General features: G+C 52.1%; 1 protein-coding gene and 1 pseudogene across 4 annotated transcripts; one reads left to right on the top strand and one right to left on the bottom strand.

The window, feature by feature from the left end:
• Positions 1-349: 349 nt before the first annotated feature.
• Znf335 (zinc finger protein 335) lies at positions 350-22,536 on the bottom strand. Of its 4 annotated transcripts, none has more exons than XM_004858126.4 (28): positions 22,379-22,536; positions 21,493-21,699; positions 19,946-20,186; positions 19,238-19,315; positions 18,710-19,009; positions 18,499-18,630; positions 16,511-16,657; positions 15,387-15,636; positions 15,112-15,289; positions 14,119-14,231; positions 12,917-12,935; positions 12,673-12,789; positions 12,512-12,588; positions 12,260-12,420; positions 11,290-11,522; positions 9,896-9,989; positions 9,714-9,808; positions 4,791-5,050; positions 3,543-3,654; positions 3,080-3,454; positions 2,081-2,223; positions 1,849-2,006; positions 1,619-1,722; positions 1,452-1,529; positions 1,170-1,253; positions 1,022-1,087; positions 858-939; positions 350-770 (listed from the first exon to the last, which is right to left on the bottom strand). In XM_004858126.4, exons 1-28 carry the CDS (start codon positions 22,460-22,462, stop codon positions 643-645), a joined length of 4,116 nt encoding a protein of 1,371 aa, XP_004858183.2. In that variant the 5' UTR covers positions 22,463-22,536; the 3' UTR covers positions 350-642. The 4 variants fall into 4 exon arrangements, with proteins under 4 accessions (XP_004858183.2, XP_004858185.2, XP_004858186.2 ...); XM_004858128.4 differs by having other exon boundaries at positions 350-767; XM_004858129.4 differs by having other exon boundaries at positions 1,170-1,232.
• Positions 5,047-9,718, top strand: LOC147822202 (CBY1-interacting BAR domain-containing protein 1 pseudogene; annotated as a pseudogene).
• Positions 22,537-22,703: the final 167 nt, after the last annotated feature.

Here is a 22,703-nt window from a genome sequence, read left to right as displayed (position 1 = left end):
CCAGTAATAGTGTCGTGTGCCCAGCCACCCCTTTGAGCAGGCAGCTGGGCTCAGGAGGCAGCTTCAGAGGCACCGTGGGCCTTGGGGTGCAGCACTTGTTCTCAGAACCTTTAGGCATGACGTCCTGGGGAAGAAGCAGGGTCTCGAGGTACTTGGCAGGACTTTACCCAGCTCAGCTCTCTGCTGGGAGACAGCCATATGCACCAGGACATTGCCCTGAGGTGGGACCAGGATATTACAGAGGTAGTGCCAGCTGCATTGCAGACCCAGGCTGCGTTGGGCTGTTGAGGCTTCTGCCTTTGGCTTCCTTTGTCCTTGACTGGTTCATACTGTTACCAAGTGGACAAAGTAAGCTGGCCAGGGCTGGACTCTGGTCCCTTTATTGAGACTATGGGGCCAGTGGGTCCATCCAAACAAAAATAAATTTCTCTCTTAAAGCCTGCCCGCAGGCTGGGGCACCCAGCATGTCCTGGCTGGGGCCCATGGCTATCCCCCAGACACAAGAGCACAGGTCTGTCTCCCTTGTAGCGGCAGGAGGCTGGCTCCCCAGTATCTGGAGGACCTAAGTGGGAGAGGGAGATGAGTCCCCCTACCCCCAGGAGAGCTGGCCTGATAACCATGATCTGCATTAAGGCCTTGGGCTCAGTCATCGGACAGGGTGATGACGTCGTACTCGATGCCTTGGTGCTGCAGCTGTTGAATGTGTTCAGGTACCGCCTCCTCTGTGCCAAACAGGCCTTGGGCTTGGGCCATGGCAGCATCAGCCACTGCTGCCAGGGAGGAGAAAGTGTGGTAAGCCCAGGGCCCTAAGAGCTAGGCCTGACCCCTACCCCTGGGATCTAGGTCCAGGTCCATACCTGTGACAGCAGAGTGTGCTGCAGCTTCAAGCTGAGCCTGAGTGACAAGCTGCTGGCCTAGGGACACAGGCACATACTGGATCTAGAGGGGAGAAGCTGATGAGAAGTGGCTCTGGAGGAGCCTTTCAGTGCCCCAGCCCTGTTTGGCCCCCCAAGTGCCCTACCTGGGACTCCTGCAGGAATGGGGCTCCTTGTTCATACTGGATATGTGTGATCTGACCCTCCTGTACCTAGACAGGAATCCAATCCATGATCCCAGGAGATGCTGCTGCCCTCCTCCCAAAACCCCAATTCACCCCAGGCCTGGCCTACCTGGATGTGATGGCCATCAGGGACCACTACGTACTCCTGGGGCAAAAGGTGCTGGACGCCGTCCTGAGAGATGATATACTGTACCTAAAGAGGGTCGGGGAGCCAGCTGCTGGGTCCCACTCATTGGGGTCTCAAAGTGGAGTAGAGGACCAGGGGGACCCATCAACAATGGCAGCACAAGCATGGACCCTGGGAGGGGAGCATGGGATACTGTTCCCCCCAAGGTGGGACCTTGGCAGGAAGAGGGGGGCAGGAGGGCGAGGCTAAGGAGGAGCAGCTCACCTGGTTGTCAGAGGTTACGAGGTGCTGTACTGTCTGGCCATCTGCTGTGGTGATCTCTTGGATATAGGTGGCTTCTTCCTGCCAAAGACAGGCCAGCTCTAGCCCCAGCTCTGTCTGCCCCCATCCTGCCATGACCTCCCAGCAGGGCCCCCAACCCTGGTTTTTACCTGATTGGTCACTGTCTGTTCCTGGGCCACAATGATGTGTTCCTGGCCCAGTGCCTGCTGCAACCGCTCTGGGCCCAGGACCCCGTGACTGGACTGGAAGCCAGCTAGGCAGGGAGGGGACAGTGCTCACTTGGGGTTCCCACGAGACCTGGAACCCCCCAGCCCACAGGTGCCTTCTGGGCAGTGGCTCAAGTCTGATCAACCCTAGCGCCCACCCTGTGATAACTCACTGTGCACCGTGGCCAGTGTCTCCTCCTCATCACTATTCAAGATAATGGTCTGGGTGGGGGTCTGGGCTGGGGCCCGGCCTGTAGGGGTCCCTGCTTTCCTCGAGTCGGGGCTGTGCAGCCGTTGGATATGAAACTTGAGGTGCCCATTGCGGTTGAAACTGAGGAGGAAGAAGAGGCTTAGCACAGCTCCACTAAGCATTCCCAGCAGCCCCTGCCCAGCAGCTGTTCTTACCGCTGCCCACACAGGTGGCACGAAAAAGGCTTCTCATTGGTGTGGGTCAGCACGTGCCGCCGCAAGTCCTTCTTGTTCTTGGAGGCAAAACTGCACTGGCTGCACTGGTGAGGCCGCAGGCTCGAGTGCTGTGCCATGTGGGCCTGCAGGAGGGGCAGTCAGGGCTACCACCTGGGTCAGCACAGATGGCAGCAAGTCCTAGATCCCTACAGCCATCTGGTCGGGTGACACAGACCCAGAAAACCCAAAACTCTGCACTTGTGAGGAGTTGGGCAGAAAGTTGGGCAAAAACCAGGTCAAGACTGCTGTTGCTGTGGCCTGTGCGTGATAAGCCAGAGGAGCTGCTGTTACGTCACTTGCCAAGTCCTGTCTCACCTCCCAGACCCCACGTAGCCAGACGTAACTTAAGGTGCTGGATAAGGCAACCTCGGACACCCTAGGGCTTAGTCCTGCCTAACTGGGCCTCAGTCTCTCCATCTGCAGAGTGCAGAGCTAGACCCTGGCCCCCTCCCTGAGCTCTGAGGATATAGTATGTGGTCAGATCTAGAAACCCTCAGGCAATGGAGGGAACTCCAGGGAGGGACCAGTAGTTGGCCCACTTCCCTCACCACACTGCTCGCTGGCTGTGAACCTCTGTGCCCTCAGTACTCTAGAAAGCTCGAGTTTTCTCCCCATGCCTCATATCATCAGCCCTCAGTGCCTTTGCTCCTACAGACCCAGCTCCACCATCCATCCTGTCCTCTGGTATCTTCCTCAGTCCCAAGTCCAATCAGTTGTTTTCTGTGTATCTGTGCTCTCTGCCCTGCACACTTCCTTCACCCTAGGGACGCTGTCTGGCATTAGTCACATTTGTGTCTGGTTGGCCGCCTGCCTGGACTGAGCTTCCTGAGGACTGAGTCACCTCTGATCCTAGAAGGGGGCCGGCTGCTCAATAAAGGGTTGTATACAAATGGGTGGCTGGATGACTGACAGCAGAGGGATGACAGGGGTGGCACCTACCCGGACCTCTGGCCACTGGCAGGCACTGAAGGGGCAGTCAGGGCACTTGAAGGCACTAGGCCCAGCATGGGCCCGTTTGTGACTCTCCATCTCCGCTCGGCCAGGGAAGGCCTCAGCACAGATCTTGCAGGAAAACTTCTTTGATGCAGTAGTGGCTGTAGACAGTGGGGAGGGGGGCACTACCAGGCCCAGGGCTTTGCTGGCTGCAGGAGGTGGGGAGGAAGAGCTCAGGGGGTCCCCCACCCAGTGGGTCTTGGCTGGAGATGGGGCCTCAGGGCCGTCTCTGAGGAGTTCCCCACACTGCAGCAGGGGCCACTTGGCTCCAGAGGTCAGGGAATCCGGACTAGGGAAGGAGATGGAGCCATGTGCAGTCAGCTGTGGAGAGACCAAGCAGTATGAGGAGGTGCTGGGGGTGGGCAGGTGCTCAGGGAGGCGAGATAGGGACTGGCTACCCCAAGCCTACCTCGATGTGGTGCAGCTGCGTCCCATCAGCTGCCATGATATAGTGGGTGCCAGCTTCTCTGAGGGCATCACTCACAACCACAGTCTGGGCTGCCTCCCCTGGGGGCTCCTCACTGAGAACACAGAGAAGGGGAGGGGACAGGATGGAGGGCTACAGGAACCTTGTTCCCAAGCAACAGGTATCAGCTGGGTGTGGCAGTGCACACCTGCCAATCCCAGCACTTGGGAGGCTGAGCCAAGATCACCATGCGTTTAAGGCCAGCCTGGGCTATCTAGTGAGTTCAAGACTAGTCTGGAATACACAGCGAGACCTTGTCTCAAATAAATAAAATAAAATTAACCAACCCCCCACCCCCAAACCAAGCAAGAGGGATGCACTGAGAGTAACTGCCACCACGGACAGACTCAGAGGGCTCGGGATGAAGCCTAGGACTCTTCCCTACACCAGCTGGGCCTCTGCTGTTTCTTCTAAGGATGTTTACACTGCTCCAGCACACGGTCTTGCTCAAAAAGCAGTGGCCCATCCACTTGATGGGTAGGTGCAACAAAGCAAAGGCCCCAGGAGTCCAGCCCAAGTGTGGCCAAGTGGTACAGGAAGAGAGGGCCAAGCCACCAGGAGCAAATGGAGGCTCTGCCAACATGAGCCCGGTCCTGTGGAGGTAGGGCCTCTTAGGCACTGCAGTCCAAGCACAGAGGGCAGATCCTGACAGGCTGCCTGCCTGTGTACCAACCTGGGGCTCCAGATTGCAACCCCAGTGCTTAGATTTGGGGCTCCCTATGACAGCCTCAGAGTTCAGTGAGCGTATAGAGATTTCTATCCGAAACTCATTTCTCATAGGAAGGCAAGTGCAGGTGTCAGGATTTAAATGCAAAGGAGCTGAGCTTGCTGCAAATGTTCGAACATCTAGTATCCTTGAAAATGAAGAGCATATAGTCAGGCTTCGAAGCCTCACCTCCTACATAGCTGACCTTTAGGTCAGATAACCTGAGGCCAGTTAATTGACCTCTTGGTGTGTTTCCTCATTTGTAAAAGGACAGAAAAGGATCTCACGGGAGTGGGTTAGGAGAACATCATGAGTGTAAAGTTCCTGGAACATTCAAGTGGCCAAAGAATGGTAGCTCCAGATTTCAGAAGGACAGTGTTCCTATGCCCAATCACCTTTCCTCCTGCTAACTAGGTCTGAGCAGGTAAGGCCCAAATCTCACTGCACTAGCACTTACAAAAGTGCCTTGTAGAGGCTCGTCTCACCTGTAAGGTGTGCCAGGAGCTGATGTCCCCTCCTCCATAGGGGGTGCTGTGATGACACTGTATCCAGCTCCACCAAATGCACCAGGTGCCAAGGTGATCCGCTGTAAGTCAGGGGGGCCTAGTTGGCTCTCGGCTGCCACATTGTCCCCTGGCTCTGCCACATGGAGGGTTACCACCTGTGGAGTGGTATCTTCGGGGGAGGGCTGCCCACCAGGAGATGTTATCTCAGTTTCCATGTCCTCTGACTTCACCACGGCTACCTGCAACAGCAGCAATGGGCAGGATGGGCAGGGTCTGGCAAAGGAGCTCATATTCAAGACTGGCTCTTCCCCATCTCAGTGCCTCGAAGCTCACCACTCTGGCCAGACTCTGTTGTCACCACTCATTGGTACAACCGAGGTTCTCTTCTTTTGGTACCTGGAATTGAACTCAGGGCCTTGCACTTGCCAGGCAGGCACTGTACCACTGAACTACAACCCAGCCCTCCAACTTCTTTCTAAAATACATTTTGGCTCTCCAAACTCCACTCAGCAACTGGACATTGACTAACAAATATGAGGCAGTGACACTGGGTGCAGTGGTGCTCCCAGCACTTGGGAGGCTGAGGCAAGGAGGATCATGAGCTCAAGTCCCACTGGGGAACTTAGTGAGACCCTGTCTCAAAACCTGAAAAAAATTTAGCTCAGTGGCACCTCGCCTGCCTTGCAAGCAAACGGTCCCGAGTTTGATTGCTGGTACCAGAAAAAAAAGAAATGAAAAAAAGGTGGGGAGGGTGAAGGGTTTAATACTTAGTCACACACACACACAAACACACACACACACACACAGAATGGGGCAGGGGCAGTGATTCTGCAACCCAGGGGACATTTGTCAATATCTAGAGTGATATTTGGTTATCACAACTGGCATTGCCACATACCTCACAAGGCCAAGGACAGTGCCAACTGAGAAACCCCAGGGCAGAGGGTCAAGTGGCAAACCATTTAAGAAAAAAAAGATTGGGCTGGGGATTTAGCTCAGTGGTTCCACCACCCGTCTTGCAAGCGCAAGGTCCTGAGTTCGATCCCCAGTACCAAAAAAAAAGGATTAAAAGCAGAGCTCTACCTCACATCTTACACTATAAAAGTTTGCTTTACATGGACTAGATTGAAAGGTAACAAAACTCTATAAATATACTAAAAGACAATGTAAATAAATATTTTATAATCTTGGTGCAGGGAAATTTTTGTAATCATGACAGAAAAAGATAAAACCTACATCAAACATAAAATGAAGTCAGAAAACGTACTGGAGGGGAAATTTTAACAACTATGAGATAGAAGGTGGACTTCCTTCCATACATAGAATTCTAAAAAAGCAAAACATTAACCTTTTTGTTTTTAACTTTAAAAAAAAATGTACTGAGAAATGTAAGAAGTTTGGAATTAATACAATAGTAAGAAGATGTGAAACACCTTATGATGTTGCTCTTGGGGAGGAAGAAGGTGTCCATGGCCTTTACTGGCCTTTGACGAAGGTGCACCGCCATCCGCCCACACTGCTGATGATTAGTTAAGTCTTCCAAGATTAACTTTTTAATAGAAAGAGAGATACCAGCCAGGCATGGTGGTGTACACCTGCAATCCCAACACTCAGGAAGCTGAAGTGGAGGGATCATGAGTTTGAGGCCAGCCTGGGCTACATAGCAAGACCCTGTCTCAAGAGACAAAAAAAAAAAAGGGAGGGGGAAGAGATACAGGACAGAAGATCTTTGAACATACATAAAAAAAGTCTAATCCCTATCATAATCACACAATACACATTAGGACCATGAAATATACTTCTAGCAGTTTGCACTGCTTGAATTAATAAAAAATTGAAAACAACCAAACCGGGAAAGAACTGGCTCAATAAAACCATAGAGCATCTGCATGATGGAATGATAAAGACATGATGTGGAGCTGTCATGAACAATGAGATGTATAGGTGCTGGCCACATACACATACTGTATGCATCACATACTGCTTAGTGAAGAGGAAAGGTATGTTGCTAGTGTATGAAAGTATGATCCCATTTTTTTAAAGGAGGCTGAGGCAGGAGGATTGCCCTGGGTTTGAGGCTAGCCTGGACTACACAGCAAGACTCTGTCTCAAAAACAAAAAACATAAAGGACAGACGTGTAAGTGTTATTTCGTGCATGGACAAAAGCAGAAGAAACTAAAAAAAAAAAAGAGAAAGAAAAAGGGCCAGGCATGTGGCTCAGGGCTGCTGTGCCTGCCTGGCAAGCACAAGGTCCCTGGTACCACAAAAAAAAAAAAAGAGAGAGAGAAATCTTGTCCTGTTAACTGGTTATCTGAGGGCAAGGGACAAATGTTAAGGACTTTCACCTTCTATATTGAACATTCTTTCCTTCTCTCCCCTTCTTCCTTCTGCTCATTCCTTCTTTTTTTTTTTTTTGCAGTACTGGGGATTGAATCCAGACCCTTTGTACTAAGCTACATCACCAGCCCTTTTTAAATATTTTTGTTTTCAGACAGGGTCTTGCTAAAATCACTAAATTGTCCAGGCTAGACTTGAACTAGCAGAGTGTTGGGATAACAGGCATGTGCCGCCATGCCCAGCTTTAAATACTTCTTAGCGTTCATTTCATGTGTTTCCAGCAGAGATGTCTTTGTAATCAGAAAACAAAACAAAACATATGAGACCAGCATGGTAGCAGCAGACAAATCGAGTAGAACAGAAAAGTCTAGACACAGACTACACATCTGAGAATCTAGTATGTGATAAGAGGGCCATTTGGAAACACAGTTAAGATTATGAACTATATTGTACCAGAGTACTTTTGGGAAAAAATAATTAAGTTAGACCCCTATCTTTCTGCATACCCCAAAAATAAATTCCAGGTGAAGTAAAGATTTAAGTGTAAAAAATGAAACCCTAAGAAAAAAATACAAATGTATGTTTATATCATCTTGGAGTGAAGGTTGGAGAGACCTTTCTAAGAATCATATCAAAGGGGTGTGCCTGTGTCTTGCACCCAGCCCACGTCGTTGGGCTCCAGCCCCTGGCTCCTGGCCATTTGTGAGGCAAGATGTTAAGGCGCACCCTGGAAAGCTGGGACGCTAAAACCAAACAACTGCAAGATGCTGTCACAAATGTGGAGAAGCATTTTGGGGAGCTGTGCCAAATCTTTGCTGCTTATGTGTGGAAAACTGCCAGACTCCGAGAAAAGCAGACCTCCTGGTGAATGAAATTAACATGTATGCCTCTACAGAGACCCCAAATTTAAAGCAAGGCCTGAAAAACTTCGTTGATGAGTTTGCTAAACTTCAGGATTATTAACAAGCAGAGGTTGAAAGACTTGAAGCCAAAGTGGTTGAACCTTTGAAAGCTTATGGAGCAACTGTAAAACTGAAATGGGATGATCTCAAACCAGTGTTAACAGCAAGGAATAGAGAAGCTAAGCAGTTAACTCAGAAAGAATCTGGCAACGAAACCCATCTGATCGACATGTAATTTCACAGGCAGAAGCCGAATTACACATAGCTTCAATAGATGTTACCCGAACAACTCGTCATCTGGAGGAAACTATTGACAATTTCAAAAAGCAGAAAATAAAGGATATCAAGAATGTATTTTCAGAATTTGTCACAATCGAAATGTTACTTCATGGCAAAGCTTTAGAGGTCTACACTTCTGCCTACCAAAATATACAAAAGATTGATGAGGATGAAGATTTAGAGGTTTTCTGAAATTCTCTGTATCCAACAGATGATCCATCTCATTTAGATATTATAAAAGCAAATTCAAAGTTACCTCTTCAGAGACCACTGTCAGCTAAGGGTGTATCTGGAACAGGACAGTTATCTACCTGTTGATTAAGAAAGGATCAACATGCAGAAGATGATGAAGATGAAGAGGTAAACTTTACAGAAGAAGAAAAGTAATTTTAAGTTAATTTCTACATGTCCATTTTCATCTTAAATGACTTGAAAACTTTATACTCACTTGATAAGGAAAACCTCAAAACAAAATCCTACCATAAATGCAAAAATAAAGGAAATTTTAAAAAAAATAAAGGAAATTTATGCTGACCAAAAAAAAAAAAAAAAAAAAAAAGAATCATATCAAAGGCAAAAGTAAAAGATTGTCATTTAACAAAGATATAAAACTTCTATACTCCCCCAAAGCACGAACTATATTCTATGACAATTTCCAGGGGCAATGCTAATCTCCCTTCTTCATAATTCCCTCGGTTCCCGGCCTGGCCTCAGCAGCACATTATTGCTCTAAATTCTTGGATTTATCACCCGAAATACATGCTCTGTCTTTTCAAGTGGCTGGGGACACAAGAGGTGCTGGTGAACTTTCCTCTGTCTTGCAGACAGGCTGCATATGTGAGCCAGGGAGAGGGAGGGTACAGGTAATCCCAGGCAGCTGGGTAGAGGAAGGATGGGGAAAAGATGACGAACTGCTGGATGTGCTGGGCTTGAGGTGCCTGGGCCAAGGCCACCGGACCTCTAGATAGGTCTGGGCAAGATAAAGGATGAGGAGCCCGCAGGCTGCAGGTGGTGCCTCGGCAGTGGGAGGGTTGTTCAGATCTTGGGGATATAGGAACAGGGTGGCTACAGAGTGAGGAGGAAAACCACAGAATGGGATTCAAAAGCCGGGGCAGCAGCATGTACTATAAAGAAGAGGTTACTAACAACTGGAGGGTGTGGTGAATGAAGTGCAAGATGCTCAACTGCCCTGACCTCTTGGGCCCTCCCTGGCTTCACTGTCAAGTCTCCCTCTGCATCTACCCATCCGGTTTCAGTGGATTGGCCCCCTCTAACTGGAACCCCCCACGGGTGGGGCAGACATGACTCCCTGCTTTCCTCTAGTCCCCATGCCCCCTGGGGCTGTGAGGTGACTGGGCAGGGAGGGAGGCCCCAGCAGCTCACCTGTAGCGCTGTGCCCCCCAGCTCCCGCTGAGCACTCATGTTCAGCAGCAGGTCCAAGGCTGTCTGTGTAGCCATTGCAGTGGACTCCTCAGCTCCTGAGGGGGCGGTGTGGGGGCTGAGAAGGGGCTGGAAAAGGGCACCCAGCCCCACTTCCCAACCTTCCAGCTTTCCTCAGAGCTCACCTTGCTGGTAGATGATGGTGGTGCCACCCAGGCTGTCAGAGCAGAGCAGTGGGGGGGTCTCAGGTGACTGGAAAGGTGCCGCCTCTGGAAAGACCTGGAGGTAGCGATATGCCCAAGCCTGAAGGGGTGACCCAGTTCAAGGGCACTTACCGAGCACCTCCACCATGTCAGCATTTTCCATCCTTTGGCCTATCTCTTCTTCATGGCCACTTAGCGAGATTTCTTCTTTCCAGTACCAGGGATTGAACTCAGGACCTTGGGCTTACGAGGCAGGCACGGCACCACTGAGCTAAATCCCTGACCCTCCAAGATTTTTTTTTTAAGCAAAATATTATTCGGTACATTTTAGATATATATAATGATAACATTCATCATAGACCAAGATGTTTTGTTGTTGTTGTTGCAGTACTGGGGATTGAACCCACGGCCTTCATGCTGAGCAACATCCCCAGTCCATTTCTTATTTCTTTTTTTGAGACAGGGTCTTGATAAGCTGCCCAGGCTGGGTTGAACTTGCAATCCAGCTGCTTCAGTCTCTTGTATGCTGGGATTACAGGTGTGCACCACCATACCTGGCTTACTGTTCAAGATACTTACTAGCTCAATGCTACAGAGGAATCTATTGGGCCCAAACAGTGAACAGGCTGGCCTAGGGAGGGCTAGCACTTGAAGGCAAATCTGTCTGTAACTCCGGAGCCTGTTCTTTACCAGCATTCTACGTGGACCATCTTTCCAAGGCTACGACATAGCTCACATGGCAGAGAAAGCTAGCTACCCTATGCTAAATCCATCTTCTTTCTTGCTAACAGCACTGATTTCCGTGAGAGGAGACAACATACTCAGCTACAAGACTATATTTCTCAAGCCTCCCTTACAGGTAAACTGTGGCCATGCAGCTAGGCAAGGGAGTTTTGGTATAATTCATGAGGAAGCTAGAAGGGAAGCATCTTTTTTATTCTTCCTCTTGCTTCCCGCCTAGGATGTGGCTGGGAATACTGCCGCTGCACGTATACTGCAACGTAAGGCAACTTCAAAGATGGAAGTTATAAGCCTACAATGACTGGGCAAAATATTGAGAGAGCCTGGCCTCCGGTGACCACGGAACTGCCACATCGCCTCTGGACTGGAATTCTTTTATAGGACAGAATAATAGTCTATTATTATAATTAAACTACTGGTATTTCTGTTCTGTTAATAGCACTAAAAAGTCTCCCAACCCCAAGCTTAAAGCTGGCATATCTGTGACTCCATTGTTTTTTACCACAATCTAGAGGCAGGGATCATTTTGTTACACCCCAATGTGCAAACGAGGACCCCAGGCTTAGGAGAGGTGGCCTCACATGGTCATCTTGGCCCAGGTCTGGGCCCCTCTGTTCCCTTCCAGCTGGACCTACCTCGGGAGATCCAGGTGAGCTGGAGGGTGGTGCAGGGACCGCACTATGCTGCTGCTTCAGTTCCTCAATCTGTTGCAGAGAGAAGAAGGGGCGGCGGCGGGAGGGGGGCTCTTCAGGGTGGCGCCGCCCCCATTCCTCAAAGCTGCCTGGATGTCGGCACCGGACGTGCAGGCGGAGATTCTTCTTGTGCTTGGTGCTGAAGTGGCAGTACTCACAGGCAAAGGGCTTGCCCCCTGCAAGTGAGGGTGGGAAAATGCTTGTACCCACCACTCACTCCAGGAAGCCTTCCTGACCTGAGCCCTCTCCACTGACACACTCCCAGGAATTCATCCCATGCTTGGGCAAACAGGTGTCACTGCCTGCTCTGCTGGCCAGGACAGAATAGGCACAGGGCCACCCCAGCACTCAGCCTTCCTTCAAGGTCACCTGACTACACACTTTTTTGAGTCATCAGCCCCAGGGAGATAGGAATCCAACAGCTAAGGAGAGCTCTGGGTCCCTTTCTCCATTCTCCCCAAGTGTGCCTACCAAAGGCTGGCACCAAGGGGCAAAGAACCACTTCCTATGGGCCAGGCTTCCACCTGTATGTGCTGCTCTGCCAAGGCTGCCCAGGTGAGACTCAGCTCTGGCTCTGGTGCCCAACACATTCAGGTCTCAGGAACATATGGAAGTTACTTCTGTAACAAGCACATGGCAGACACTGCTGATTTCCCATTTCACAACTAAAGACACTTCAAAGAAGACAAGCGACTGGCCCAGGGCTGTCTAGACACTAGCGGAGCTGGAGCCCAAGCTCAGGGTAGAGGGTGCTCATCATGGGAAATGCCTTTTTCCATATTGAGGACTCAGCTGCTTGGCTGTCCCAGGAGCTGGGGCTACCAAGGGGGAAGAGGAAAAAAGCTGAGCCTCTGACAAGGGGCAGGGGGAGTATAGGGCTGGGGGGCAGGGTGCTGGAGTATGCCTGTCTCACCTGTATGCTTGATAGCCACATGGGACACCAGGAAGTCCTCTCGGAAGGTATGGTAGGGACAAAAGCTGCATTTGAAGGGTTTGTCGCTGACGTGCGACAGCTGGTGGTTCAGCAGTGCCTTCTTGTCCTCACAGACAAACTCACAGAACTCGCACTTGAACCTGGAGGTGGCCAGAGGAAGTTCAGTGGGGGTGGGGGGTGGGGGGTGGGGGGTGGGATGTGCCCACCCCAGGGGCCTCCGAGGGGATGTACCTGCGGTTGGCGACAGCCTGGATGTGCGTGAGCAGGTGCATTTTGAAGGTGTAGCGCTTCTTAAAGGACTTTCCACACTGTGAGGCGTGGAGTGGGGTTAGATGGGGGCTGCCCAGGGAAGGCCCTCGGCCCACCCCTGGCGCAGCTCTCAGCACACCCACCTTGTCACACATATGGGGCTTCTCAGTGCTGTGTGTTTTCATGTGTTGTGTCAGTCTCTTCTGCATAGGGTACACACGGCCACACACAGGGCAGGGGAAAGAACTCCGCTTTGGGGTCTGGGAAGATCCAAGAGGAGGCCAGGTGAAGAAAGATGGGAGAAGGGAGGGCGAGACCTTACCTCCTGCCCCTACCTGTCAGCAGCTCCCAGCAGGCTCCCTTCCCAGGCCAGGGCCCCACACTCACCGGATCTGGCCTCTTCTTCCTGGGAAAGAAAGGCCTGGGACTTAAACTATGGCTACCCCAAACCTACCCAAGACCCTCTTATGTCCACTAGACACTGACTCGGCCCTGAGCACCCATTCCTCACTTAAGCCAGTTTCCCCAAAAGGAGTTCACTGGGGACAACATAAGAAGCTATAAGCAGCACATCCTGTACTTGGCCACTCTGGGAAAGGGGTCTCTCTCTCTCTCTCTCTCTCTCTCTCTCTCTCTCTCTCTCTCTCTCTCTCTCTCTCTCTTCAGCACAGAAAAGACGCCACATTAAGGCTCCAAGAAGTCTCACAGGAAAAAGAACTACTGAAGATCAGATGTCCAGCCTGTGGGTCCACAATGCTCCCTTTCTTCTCTTTTTTCTTTTTTTTCTTTCTTTCTTCTTTTTTTGGTACCGGGGATCAAACTTGGGACCTTGTGCTTTCGAGGCAGGCACCAGAATCACTGAGCTAAATCCCCGGCCCTTTTCTTTTTTATTTTGAGATCAGAGTCTCACTGAGTTGTCCAGGCTGCTCTCAAATTCATGATTCTCCTGCCACAGTCTCCCGAGAGCTGGAATTATAAGCATGCACCACCACGCCTGGACAGTCTAACTTTTTTCTTCCTTCTTCCCTCCCTCCACTCCTAAAGAGAACCTTTAAATATCTCAGAAAGCTGCCCTTTCCACAAACCCAGTTTGAGCCAGGGTTCCAGTATGCAACAATGTTGGTCTCTGCATCTAGCCCCTGCTCACACACCACTCCCGTGAAGCTGGCCCCTTTTTGAAGCTGCAGACCTAACTGACTAGTGAGCAACCACCAGGCTGCTAAGGACATCTGCTTTGGCCAGTCTGAAGTCTCGTCTTGGCACCATGAGGAGAGCGTGGACCCAGAGGCCACAGAACCTTCAGATCACTTATGGAGAACCACTGCAGGTACAGTCCCCTCAAGAGCTGTCCCTAGTTTCCAGAAGAGAAGCTAAAGCTTGTAGAAAGGAAGAGATTGGACAGGGACCTCAAGACTCTCCCCCTGCCCTATTCTGAGCCAAATGACTGGGGATGAATCACCTTTTCTTCCCATTCCTCTATCATGCTGCCAATGGCCCAGAGCAGGTGCTCAGGAAGTGGGAGCCATGGTGGTCCTACCTCCACCTTTCCCCCTGCCCAGCCTCCTCTGCTGTGCCCCACACCCACTGACCGGTCTCGGCTGTGCACCGCTGCATGGCGAATGACGTCCTTCCGGTAGACACTGGTGTAGCTGCATTCGTCACATTTGTAGGGCTTGCTGCCCACATGGTTGAACATGTGCTCCTGGAAGAGAGGCAGAAAGTGGGCTGGGGCTCAGCCTCCCCTCCTGCACCTGCCCTGTGCCTCAGGCTGAGAGCACAGACATCTGACCTTGCCACAACGGGCCTGTGAAGGCTCCTTGGTGAAAGAATCCTCTCTGTGCTGTGCCTTGTGCTGGCTCATTATTCAAAGAAAGAAACTGAGGCTGAGGGTGAAGGGGTCTTACAACGGAAAAGCTTAGGCAGTCAGGCTGTCAGCCCACACTCTTCCCACTGTGCTGGAACACACCACCCCTACCCCTAAACCCCACTGGCACAGCCCAGAGAACAACTTCCGGGTCCCGAGTCTTGTCTGTGCAGGAGGAAGCAGAACACCAAGAAAGCATGGGCCCGTGCTGGCCAGTGCCTACAGCACCCTTCCCCAACAGCCAAGTAGCTGCAGAACGTTTGTTGGGCCACGCCACAGCTTCCTGGCCCAGTGAAATGGTTACTGTGGACACCTACAAGCTCCCTGGGCCACGTAAGGGTGAAGTGATCTGAACACTGGCTAAACTGGTGCAGGATGCTGCGGGCCCACTTGCCACCTCTGGGAGGAGGAAAAGGAGCCCTTTTCTTGAGGCATTACTGCCACCTGCTGGAACGCCTCCTAACACCCACGTGGATGAGGCCCTCACTGCGTCAGTGGCGCCAAATCAGCAGGCCTACGACGTCCAAACAGGAACTGCACCCTCAAACTGGGGTTCCCTATGCACCCCCAAACTTCCGCCGCCTCTGTGGCAGCCTTCTGCAGACTCTCTCACATCCCCGCACAGCTGGAAGAACTGGGAACTGCACCAGGGCACCCCGCGCCCCCGAGCACCTCCTCCCGCCTCCCCGCCCTCCGTGTGCCCTCCTGGCTGCTGCACCTTGAGCGAGGACCAGCGGCGGGAGCGATAGCTGCACTGCAGGCACTTGAAGAGCTGGGGGTCGCCAGGCTCGTGGGAGTTGATGTGGAAGCGCAGGTCCTCGTGGGACAGGAAGCGGGAGCCACAGAGGCGGCACAGATAGGGCCTCAGAAGCGGCCTGGGCGACCTGTAATAGTACCTGCCGGGAGGTTGTGAGGAGAGGAGAGGTCTGGCCGGGCCAGGGCTCCCAGGGGCCCGTCCACCCACCTCCCCAGCCCTCGCTGCTGCTCCCATACTTGCGGTATTTCTTGCCCAGGAATCGCCTGGAGGGTCGGCCCCGGCGGCGGGGTGGGGCGTCAGGCTCCTCTTGGCAGGAGGGTGCTGTGTTCTCCGAGTCCGACTGGCTCACACCAGACTCCATGGGGGCCCCGCTGGCCTTGCTCAGGGCCACCAGGGATCCTGGGCCCGAGGAGCTGGAAGCCTCAGGATCCTTCGGCTCTGGAGGGCTCTCCCCACTCTGGGAACTCACTAGAGGCTCTTCCACTCCTGGCATGGACAAGCAGACCCTAAATCAGACAGACCAGCTCCGATGTGGACCTCCCTATTTCTTGGCTGGGCGCGTGTTCACCTCATGAGCACGGACTGGCCTATGGGGACATGTGCGCTTTTCCATACATATAGTTCTGAAGAAGCCTGCAGCATCTAACGACCACTCCATGCTGCAGGCACACCAAGAGCCACCGTGTCCTTTCATGTTACTGGGGTTTTTGTACAGTACTGGGGACGGAACCCAGAGGTGCTCTACCACGGAACTACATTCCCAGCCCTTTCTATTTTGAGATGGGATCTTGTGCTAAGTTGCTCAGGCTGGTCTTCAACTTTGGATGCTCCTGCCTCAGCTTCCCAAGTAGCCGGCATTATAGGCATGCATCAGTGTGGCCAGCCCCTTTTGTGTATTTTCAACCCTTCAAACAGTCCTACAGGGAAGGTGCTACCAACCCTACACTCATCCTAAGAAACCGGACACCCAAGAGGCAAAGTAATGCACTCCAGACCATACTACACGTAGGTGGCAGTGGGTGCTCACACCCATGACTGCTCTTTCCTGCTTCCACTGTAATGCTGAGGCCTCAGATATGCTGCTCTGTTCTCCTTTCAGTCATACTTAAAATACATCTTGTTCGATAAAGATCCAAACTCCTCTTTTGCTGTGGTAATCTGCCACTGACAAGCATCTTCATAAAGCTGCAATTGAGCTGTCCAAGTCAGGGTTTCTCCGGCTGGCTCTCCCGAGTGAGGAGGCCGACAACCAGGCTGGCTGAGACTGTTGTTCGAATGGCACTCTCAGTCCCCAGAAGTGCAGGAAGGAAGGTCACTGCCTGGTCTGGCCACACGGGCCCCTCTTATGACCGAGTCTTACCATCTGGGAGGTCCGAGGTCTCCAGTCGAGGCAGCTTTCGGGGCCGGCCAGGTCTCCTTCGTGGCCTTGGGGTACTAGGGGTGGGGCGTTGGAGACGTAGCTGTCGGCCTCGGGGCTCATCCTCAGCAGGATTGTAGTCACTGTCCTCTGTGGGGACAGTGAAAGGTGAACAGTGGCTGGACCTGCCCTTCCAGTGCTGACTTCTCACCCAACTCTGGAAGAGGCCACTTCCCCATTCCTGCTAATTTTTCCAAGCCTGTCCCACCCCTCCCTGGCTGTGAGTGTCCTTCCTTTCAGCCCCTGCTGTCCTTTCCCTGCCCCTTTCCTAGTACCTGCCAACAGCTTACACTGAGCTTTTACATGAAGCAGAAAGAAGCCCCTCTTCGAGTGCAGACTGGCACAACCACTGTGGAAATCAATATGGAAATACTTCTAGAAACCAGGATTAGAAGTCCCATTTGACCCAGCTATTCCCCTGCTGGGTATCTTCCCAAAAGAATTAAAAGAATCATACCACAGTGATATATGTGCACCCATGTTTATAGCGGCAGTTTGTAATAGCTAAATCTTGGAAACTGCCCAAGTGCCCATCAACTGGAGACTTGATAAAGATGATGTGGTTTTTTTATAAAATGGAGTACTACTCAGCCATAAAGAATGAGAAACTAGAGACATTTATAGCTAAGTGGATGCACATTGCACATTGAGGCCATACCCTTTTTTTTGGTACTGGGGATTGAACTCAGGTCCTTACGCTTGCAAGGCAGGCGGTGGAACTACTGAGCTAAATCCCTGGCCCTAAGGCCATACTCTTAAGTGAAATAAATAGGACACACATGTGTAAATACCAAATAGTTTCTCTGGTGTGAAAAACTAGAAGTGTAAATAAGGATCAAAACGTATAACTGATATTGTGAAATAGGAAGAAAAAGTCTAACACAGTAGGGGAAGTTGGATGGGGTAGGGGAAAGGAAAGAAAGGAAAAGAAAAAATATGAGAAAAGGAAAAAATGGAAACAAAGTCTTTGTAAATAGGGAAGGGTGGAGGGGTGAAGGGAGAGCAGGGGAATGGGGAAAAAATAAGAAGCAAGATACATCATGAAAAGGTACAAGATCACAAGGATGAATGTAACTGTAATGTATACCTAAAATGTACCAATAAACTTAATGGGGAAAAAAAAAAAATGAAAGAAGCCTCTCTTCTCCAGACACTTTGTAGCTATTGCTAGACACAGCTGTAATGGACAGCGTGTCTACAACTCCAACTACACCACCCTACCCAGGAGCCACTAGCCATTGGCAGCTGTTGAGCCCTTAAAGTGTGCCTTGTCCAGAATTAGAAGTAATGAAATGTGAGGGCTGGGGATTTAGCTCAGTGGTTCCACCGCCTGTCTCGCAAGCACAAGGTTCCAAGTTCGATCCCCAGTACCAAAAAAAAAAAAAAAAAGTAATGAAATGTGAAATTCACCCTGGATTCCAAAAAATTAGTATAAAAATACGGTAAAATAAGAATTTCTTAATAATGACTGTACACTAAAATAAGATCTCAGATTTATGTAAATAAAATGTGTGGTTAAAATTATTTCAACTTTTCCTTTTCCTTTTATAAAACATGGCTAACAAGAAAAATGAGAGGCACATACGTACTTTTGCATGCATTAAGTTTCTGTTGGTAAAATGTGAATGGGACCTCCAGTTCTCTTTTTCAGTGTACAGCCTGCACAAGTACACAAGGTCCCGGTCTCAGACCCCAAACTCCCCTCTTATAGTGGATATGGTACCTCACTAGTGTCTGTCCCCATGCAGGCCAGCTGGGGTTCATTGAGTATTCTCAATGAGGGTTAAGAACAGCTGGCCTAGGGCCAGGGATTTAGCTCAGTGGTTTCGCCGCCTGCTTCAAAAGCCCAAGGACCCAAGTTTGATTCCTGGTACCAAAACAAACAAACAAACAAACAAAAAAGAACAGCTGGCCTAGGAACCATGACTTACCCTCCAGGTCATCAATAGCACCAGCATCCACAATGTCATCCTCCTCCTCCTCCTCTGGCCCTTCTTCTTCTTGGGTCTTGGTTAAGGTATCCCACGTCTGCTGTCGTTCTTTCTTACCAGCTCCTGCTGCTGCTGGGGAGGGTAAGACAAGCTTGCCAGGTCTGGCTCCAGTGCCCCGCCCCACCCCACCCCACCTGTGCCGTCCACACACCAGGGCGGAAGTGCCGCTCCCGCATGTGCCGCAGCAGCGTGGCCTTGGTGCTACTCCGGTACTGGCACATCTTGCACTTGAACTGCTGCACCACCACCACCTCCATCATGGCTTCCAGGCTCTGCAAGTCCAGCTCGTCAGTGCCAGAAGCTCCAGGTGGCTGTGCCAGGGAGCTGGCCCTGTCCTGAGCCTCCTCAGGTGGCTCTAGGCATGTGGATGTGGGGCCATCGGCCAGAGCCTCGATGGCTGCCAGGCTGTGGCCCAGGGTGGAACTGGACATTGGAGATGTCATGGGGGCACCTGGGGACATGTGAGAGGATTGGGGAGGTTAAGCGGAAAGCAGGATCAGCCATGAGCTACAGGGATCCCAGAGCTGAAATCCCCACCAGAGGCCACCTTGCCAAGTAGGAAAACTGGAGGGCCAGAGCAGTGGATAACCTGTCAGACCACATGGGGAGCTTGCAGCAGAACCTGTCCTTGATACTCTGCCCACTCTGGGCTCCCTGGGCCTGGCACTGGGGGTCTTACCATCATCTGGACCCTGCAGGATCAGGTACCGTGTGGTCTCAGCCCCGCCATCTTCAGCACTGGTCACAGTGATACAACCTGGGGACAGACGGCAAGAGGGTCACCCCTCTGGGAGGAGGCTCCACTGCAGGCCCACACCCAGAGGCCCCACTTGGCAAGTGGAAACCAGTTTCATCAGCCCTGAGCCTGGGCACCCCCCACTCCGGCACCTGAGCCCCACAGCCCCAGTCGCCAGGATACCATGGCTATCCCAGGTACCTGACCTTTCACCAAGGCTTGGAAAGTCCTCTTCCTTCCTCTCTAAGGTCCTCATGGTCATTACCCAGCCCCTGCACCGCTGTCTTGGGGTTGGCTTCCAAGACTACTCCAGTGCTTTGTGAAGTGCAAGGGTCTCTGTGCACATCACTAACCACAGAGAATGTTAAGGATTTCTGTGCTCCCGTATTTAAGTGTTTAGAAGCATCCTCAGCACAATGTAAGCTGTAACTGCTTCTATTACTGACCGCGTGGTGTAACGGGCAGGTACTATGCTAAGAACTTTACCGAACTGTATCATTTAATTGTGTCATTTACCATTGTGAGATGGGGCTTCTATTCTCCTCTCACACATTCAGCGTTATAAGGTATTTAGCCTGCATTCACACAGCTGGCTGCAGGACTCTGCAGGGAACTCCTGTGGGGTGACCCTGCCTCCCTCTTCCGACTCACTCTGAATGAGGTCAGGCCCGATGGTGGATTCGATGATCTTGTCGATGGCTGAGCCCAGGTCTGAGGAGGAAGCTGAGCAGTCAGACACCAGCATGCTGGGGTCCGGGAGAGCACTGGAGTGTACAAGTGCTGGGGGGCCTCCAGGGACCCCTGCCATCGGCCCGCCAGACACAGAAGATGAATCAGGGAGGTAGCCATGAGCCAGAGGGTCTGCGCTTGATCTGCTCTCAGATACCTCCTCCTGAGGGGCAGGAAACAGAGGGAGGTAGCTGGGGAGCAGGGGTGGGGTGGGGCTGGCAGCTTGCCGGACAGAGGACAGGACATGTTAAATGGAGCCACCCACACTCTCAGCCCATTTAGGACCAGTGGGGAAAATCTGCCAGTCAGAATACACCAAGAAAAAGCCCCAGGGCCCTGGGTTCTGATCAGGGGCTCTCCTAGAATAAGGGAAGAGAACCCTACATAGCCCACAACATAGCCAGAGAAAGCTATTTTCACTGGGTTTTGGCAAAATTTGTTCCTTCTGTCTCTAATTCATCCTCAGCCTTCTCACCACTATCTAGCTATACCTCTTCCAGGAAGCCCACCCTGACCCCAAGGCCAAGTTAGGGCTTCTTCATCGCCAGTGCTGCAGCTGTTTATGTCCCCCATCACAGCAGGTTGGTTTGTACTCCAGTGGCAGCTTTCCAGTGTGGACACAATTCCTCAACCCTAGGAGGCGCTCCCCCGCACCCAAAGCCTGTAGGATGCGTCCTGTATCATTAACATCCTGTATGCAGACAGTGTTCTCCACAAGGACCTGGACCACACCTGTCTTGTCCCTGCTGTTTCCTCAGGGTCTAGAACATGCTGAACGTGGTAGGAGCCACTCTGCTGACTTAATAAAACCCATGGGCCCCAAAGTGATATTCTGAATATGATCATTACCTTGCAGATAATGAAATACCTGAATGCTTACTGTGTGCTGGGCAGTTTTATTTGCTTTGCATACACTAAACCATTTAACCCTTGCAAAAACTCTACAAGGCAAGTGTATTTGTCATTCCACTTTTCAGATGAGTAGCTTTGTCAAGATAGCAGACCTACAAAGTGACAGGGCCAGGAAGCAAGGGTGATGTTCACAAAGGGTGTGCAAGCGAATGTCAGGTGGGCACTTAAAACTTAGTACCCATCAAAGAAGCAGGTATTCCTGCTCCAGTTTACAGACAGGACGACTGAGGTTCAAAGAGAACTTCTAGTGAATTCGAGGCAGGGCCAGGACTTGAACCAGGACATTGCCTCTCAAATTGTGAGGACACAGGACAGGGCAGTGGATAAGACCAAGTGAAGAGTTGAATCTGTCCCTCAGGACTCTGCGCCTTGGTTTCCTTTCCTGTAAGGTGTGGGAAAAAGTGGTAGATGCCTTCCAAGGTATGAAGTTCAACTAAGAAAATCCCTGTCAGGGGTTTGGCATGGTGCCTGGCTCAGAAATAACAAACATTAGCTAGAAGCAAGCCTTGCTGACCGCCTCCCCAGTCTCCACCCATGCAGTCCAGCCCAATCCATACCAGAGAGTGGCTGCCACGGTCTGAACTTTGCACCACTCCAGAGATGTCGGCCTCCACTGGCCCTGGGGCTGTCGCGGCATCACTGCTGTCGGCTGACAAAGCTTCCGAGGTGCCCACACCCAGGCCGCTCTCAGAGGGTTCCTCGGGTCTAGGGGCCGCGTCGCTACTGCTCTCTACCTCGTTCTCCTCCATCGGCTCGGGGGAGGCCTGGCAGGAAGGCACGGGGTCTGGGGCTTTCACTCTGCGAGAAGAGGTGACCACGGCTGGAACATGTGGGCCACTTCCTGGGCAACCAAGGTCCACCCAGCTGCACCCTTGAGCCCATTTTGCAGAGGCAAAGACTGAGTCTTCGACAGGGCGGGGCTCCCTTGTGTACTGAGAGAGAAGCTCCCGGAAGAGAACGGGGAGTCTTGCCTCCCAGACTAGGACCTTTCCTGAGGCGGTGGTCGCCGGGAGCAATCTTGGCCCTTTCCCCCGTCCGCGCTGAGTGGGGCGCTCTATGGCCCCTCTGGGTGCAGTGGTTCAGCCCTTCGGCCCCCGAGTCCCCCCGGGTGAAGGGACGGTGGTACGGCCCACAGGCCCCCTGGGTCACTGGTTCGCTCCCCCCTCCCCTGCTCCCCTGCGGAGGGGGCTGACAGCGACGGTCTCGGGGCCTGGTGACTCGGGGCTGTCCCCGGCGCTGCCTGCGCTCCAGGTCCGACGCCATCTTGTGGAGGAGCCGGGTTTCCGCTCAGGCAAGTGCGAGAGCGACTAAAGGGCCTGGGACCCCGGGGCCCTTTTCGGACAGCCCCGCCGGCCCGGGACGTCGCCGCCGGGTATCCCCGCACGGGGGGCTCTACTCCATGGCACAGTGCAGTGGGGCAATCTGATTCTACCCAACGCTTACCTGAGATTTTCTTTGCCGCGTTTCTCTCTGACTCCGGCATCGACGAGGTCGCCATCCTCTTTCCCCCGCTGCGGAGGGACCCATCGGCCTACTGTAGGCCGGGACTACTTCCACGGCCCCGCCAGGGAATGACAGATTTCCAGTGTTCCGGAAAGGGCTCTCCGAGACCTCAAACCATAGTCCTGTCCAGAGGGATTCTGCACTTTTATATGTTGCCTAGTATAGACGATAGGACCTGCTGGGGAATGGGAACTACTTTCTCTCCTGGCGGAAGTGGTTATGACGTCACTACAGGTCCCTTCTCGGGCCGCAGGGTGGGGCGCGG

Source organism: Heterocephalus glaber, unplaced genomic scaffold (genome assembly GCF_053883595.1).
Source record: "Heterocephalus glaber isolate CG9 unplaced genomic scaffold, H.glaber_assembly_v1.0 deba00001673, whole genome shotgun sequence".
Classification (NCBI taxonomy): domain Eukaryota; kingdom Metazoa; phylum Chordata; class Mammalia; order Rodentia; family Bathyergidae; genus Heterocephalus; species Heterocephalus glaber.
The sequence above is the reverse complement of the archived record's forward strand: the minus strand, read 5'-3'. Positions and strand labels throughout refer to the sequence as shown.

Bases quoted from the DNA above. Each gene is read 5' to 3' on its own strand.
- Znf335 (XM_004858126.4), bottom strand. From the start codon at position 22,462: ATGGGTCCCTCCGCAGCGGGGGAAAGAGGATGGCGACCTCGTCGATGC. The intron at 14,232-15,111 runs GTGCAGCAGCCA...CCTCTCTTCCAG, and splicing joins GCCGCTGGTCCTCGCTCAAG to GAGCACATGTTCAACCATGT. The intron at 3,655-4,790 runs GTGAGACGAGCC...CTGTGTTCTCAG, and splicing joins GCTCCTGGCACACCTTACAG to TGAGGAGCCCCCAGGGGAGG.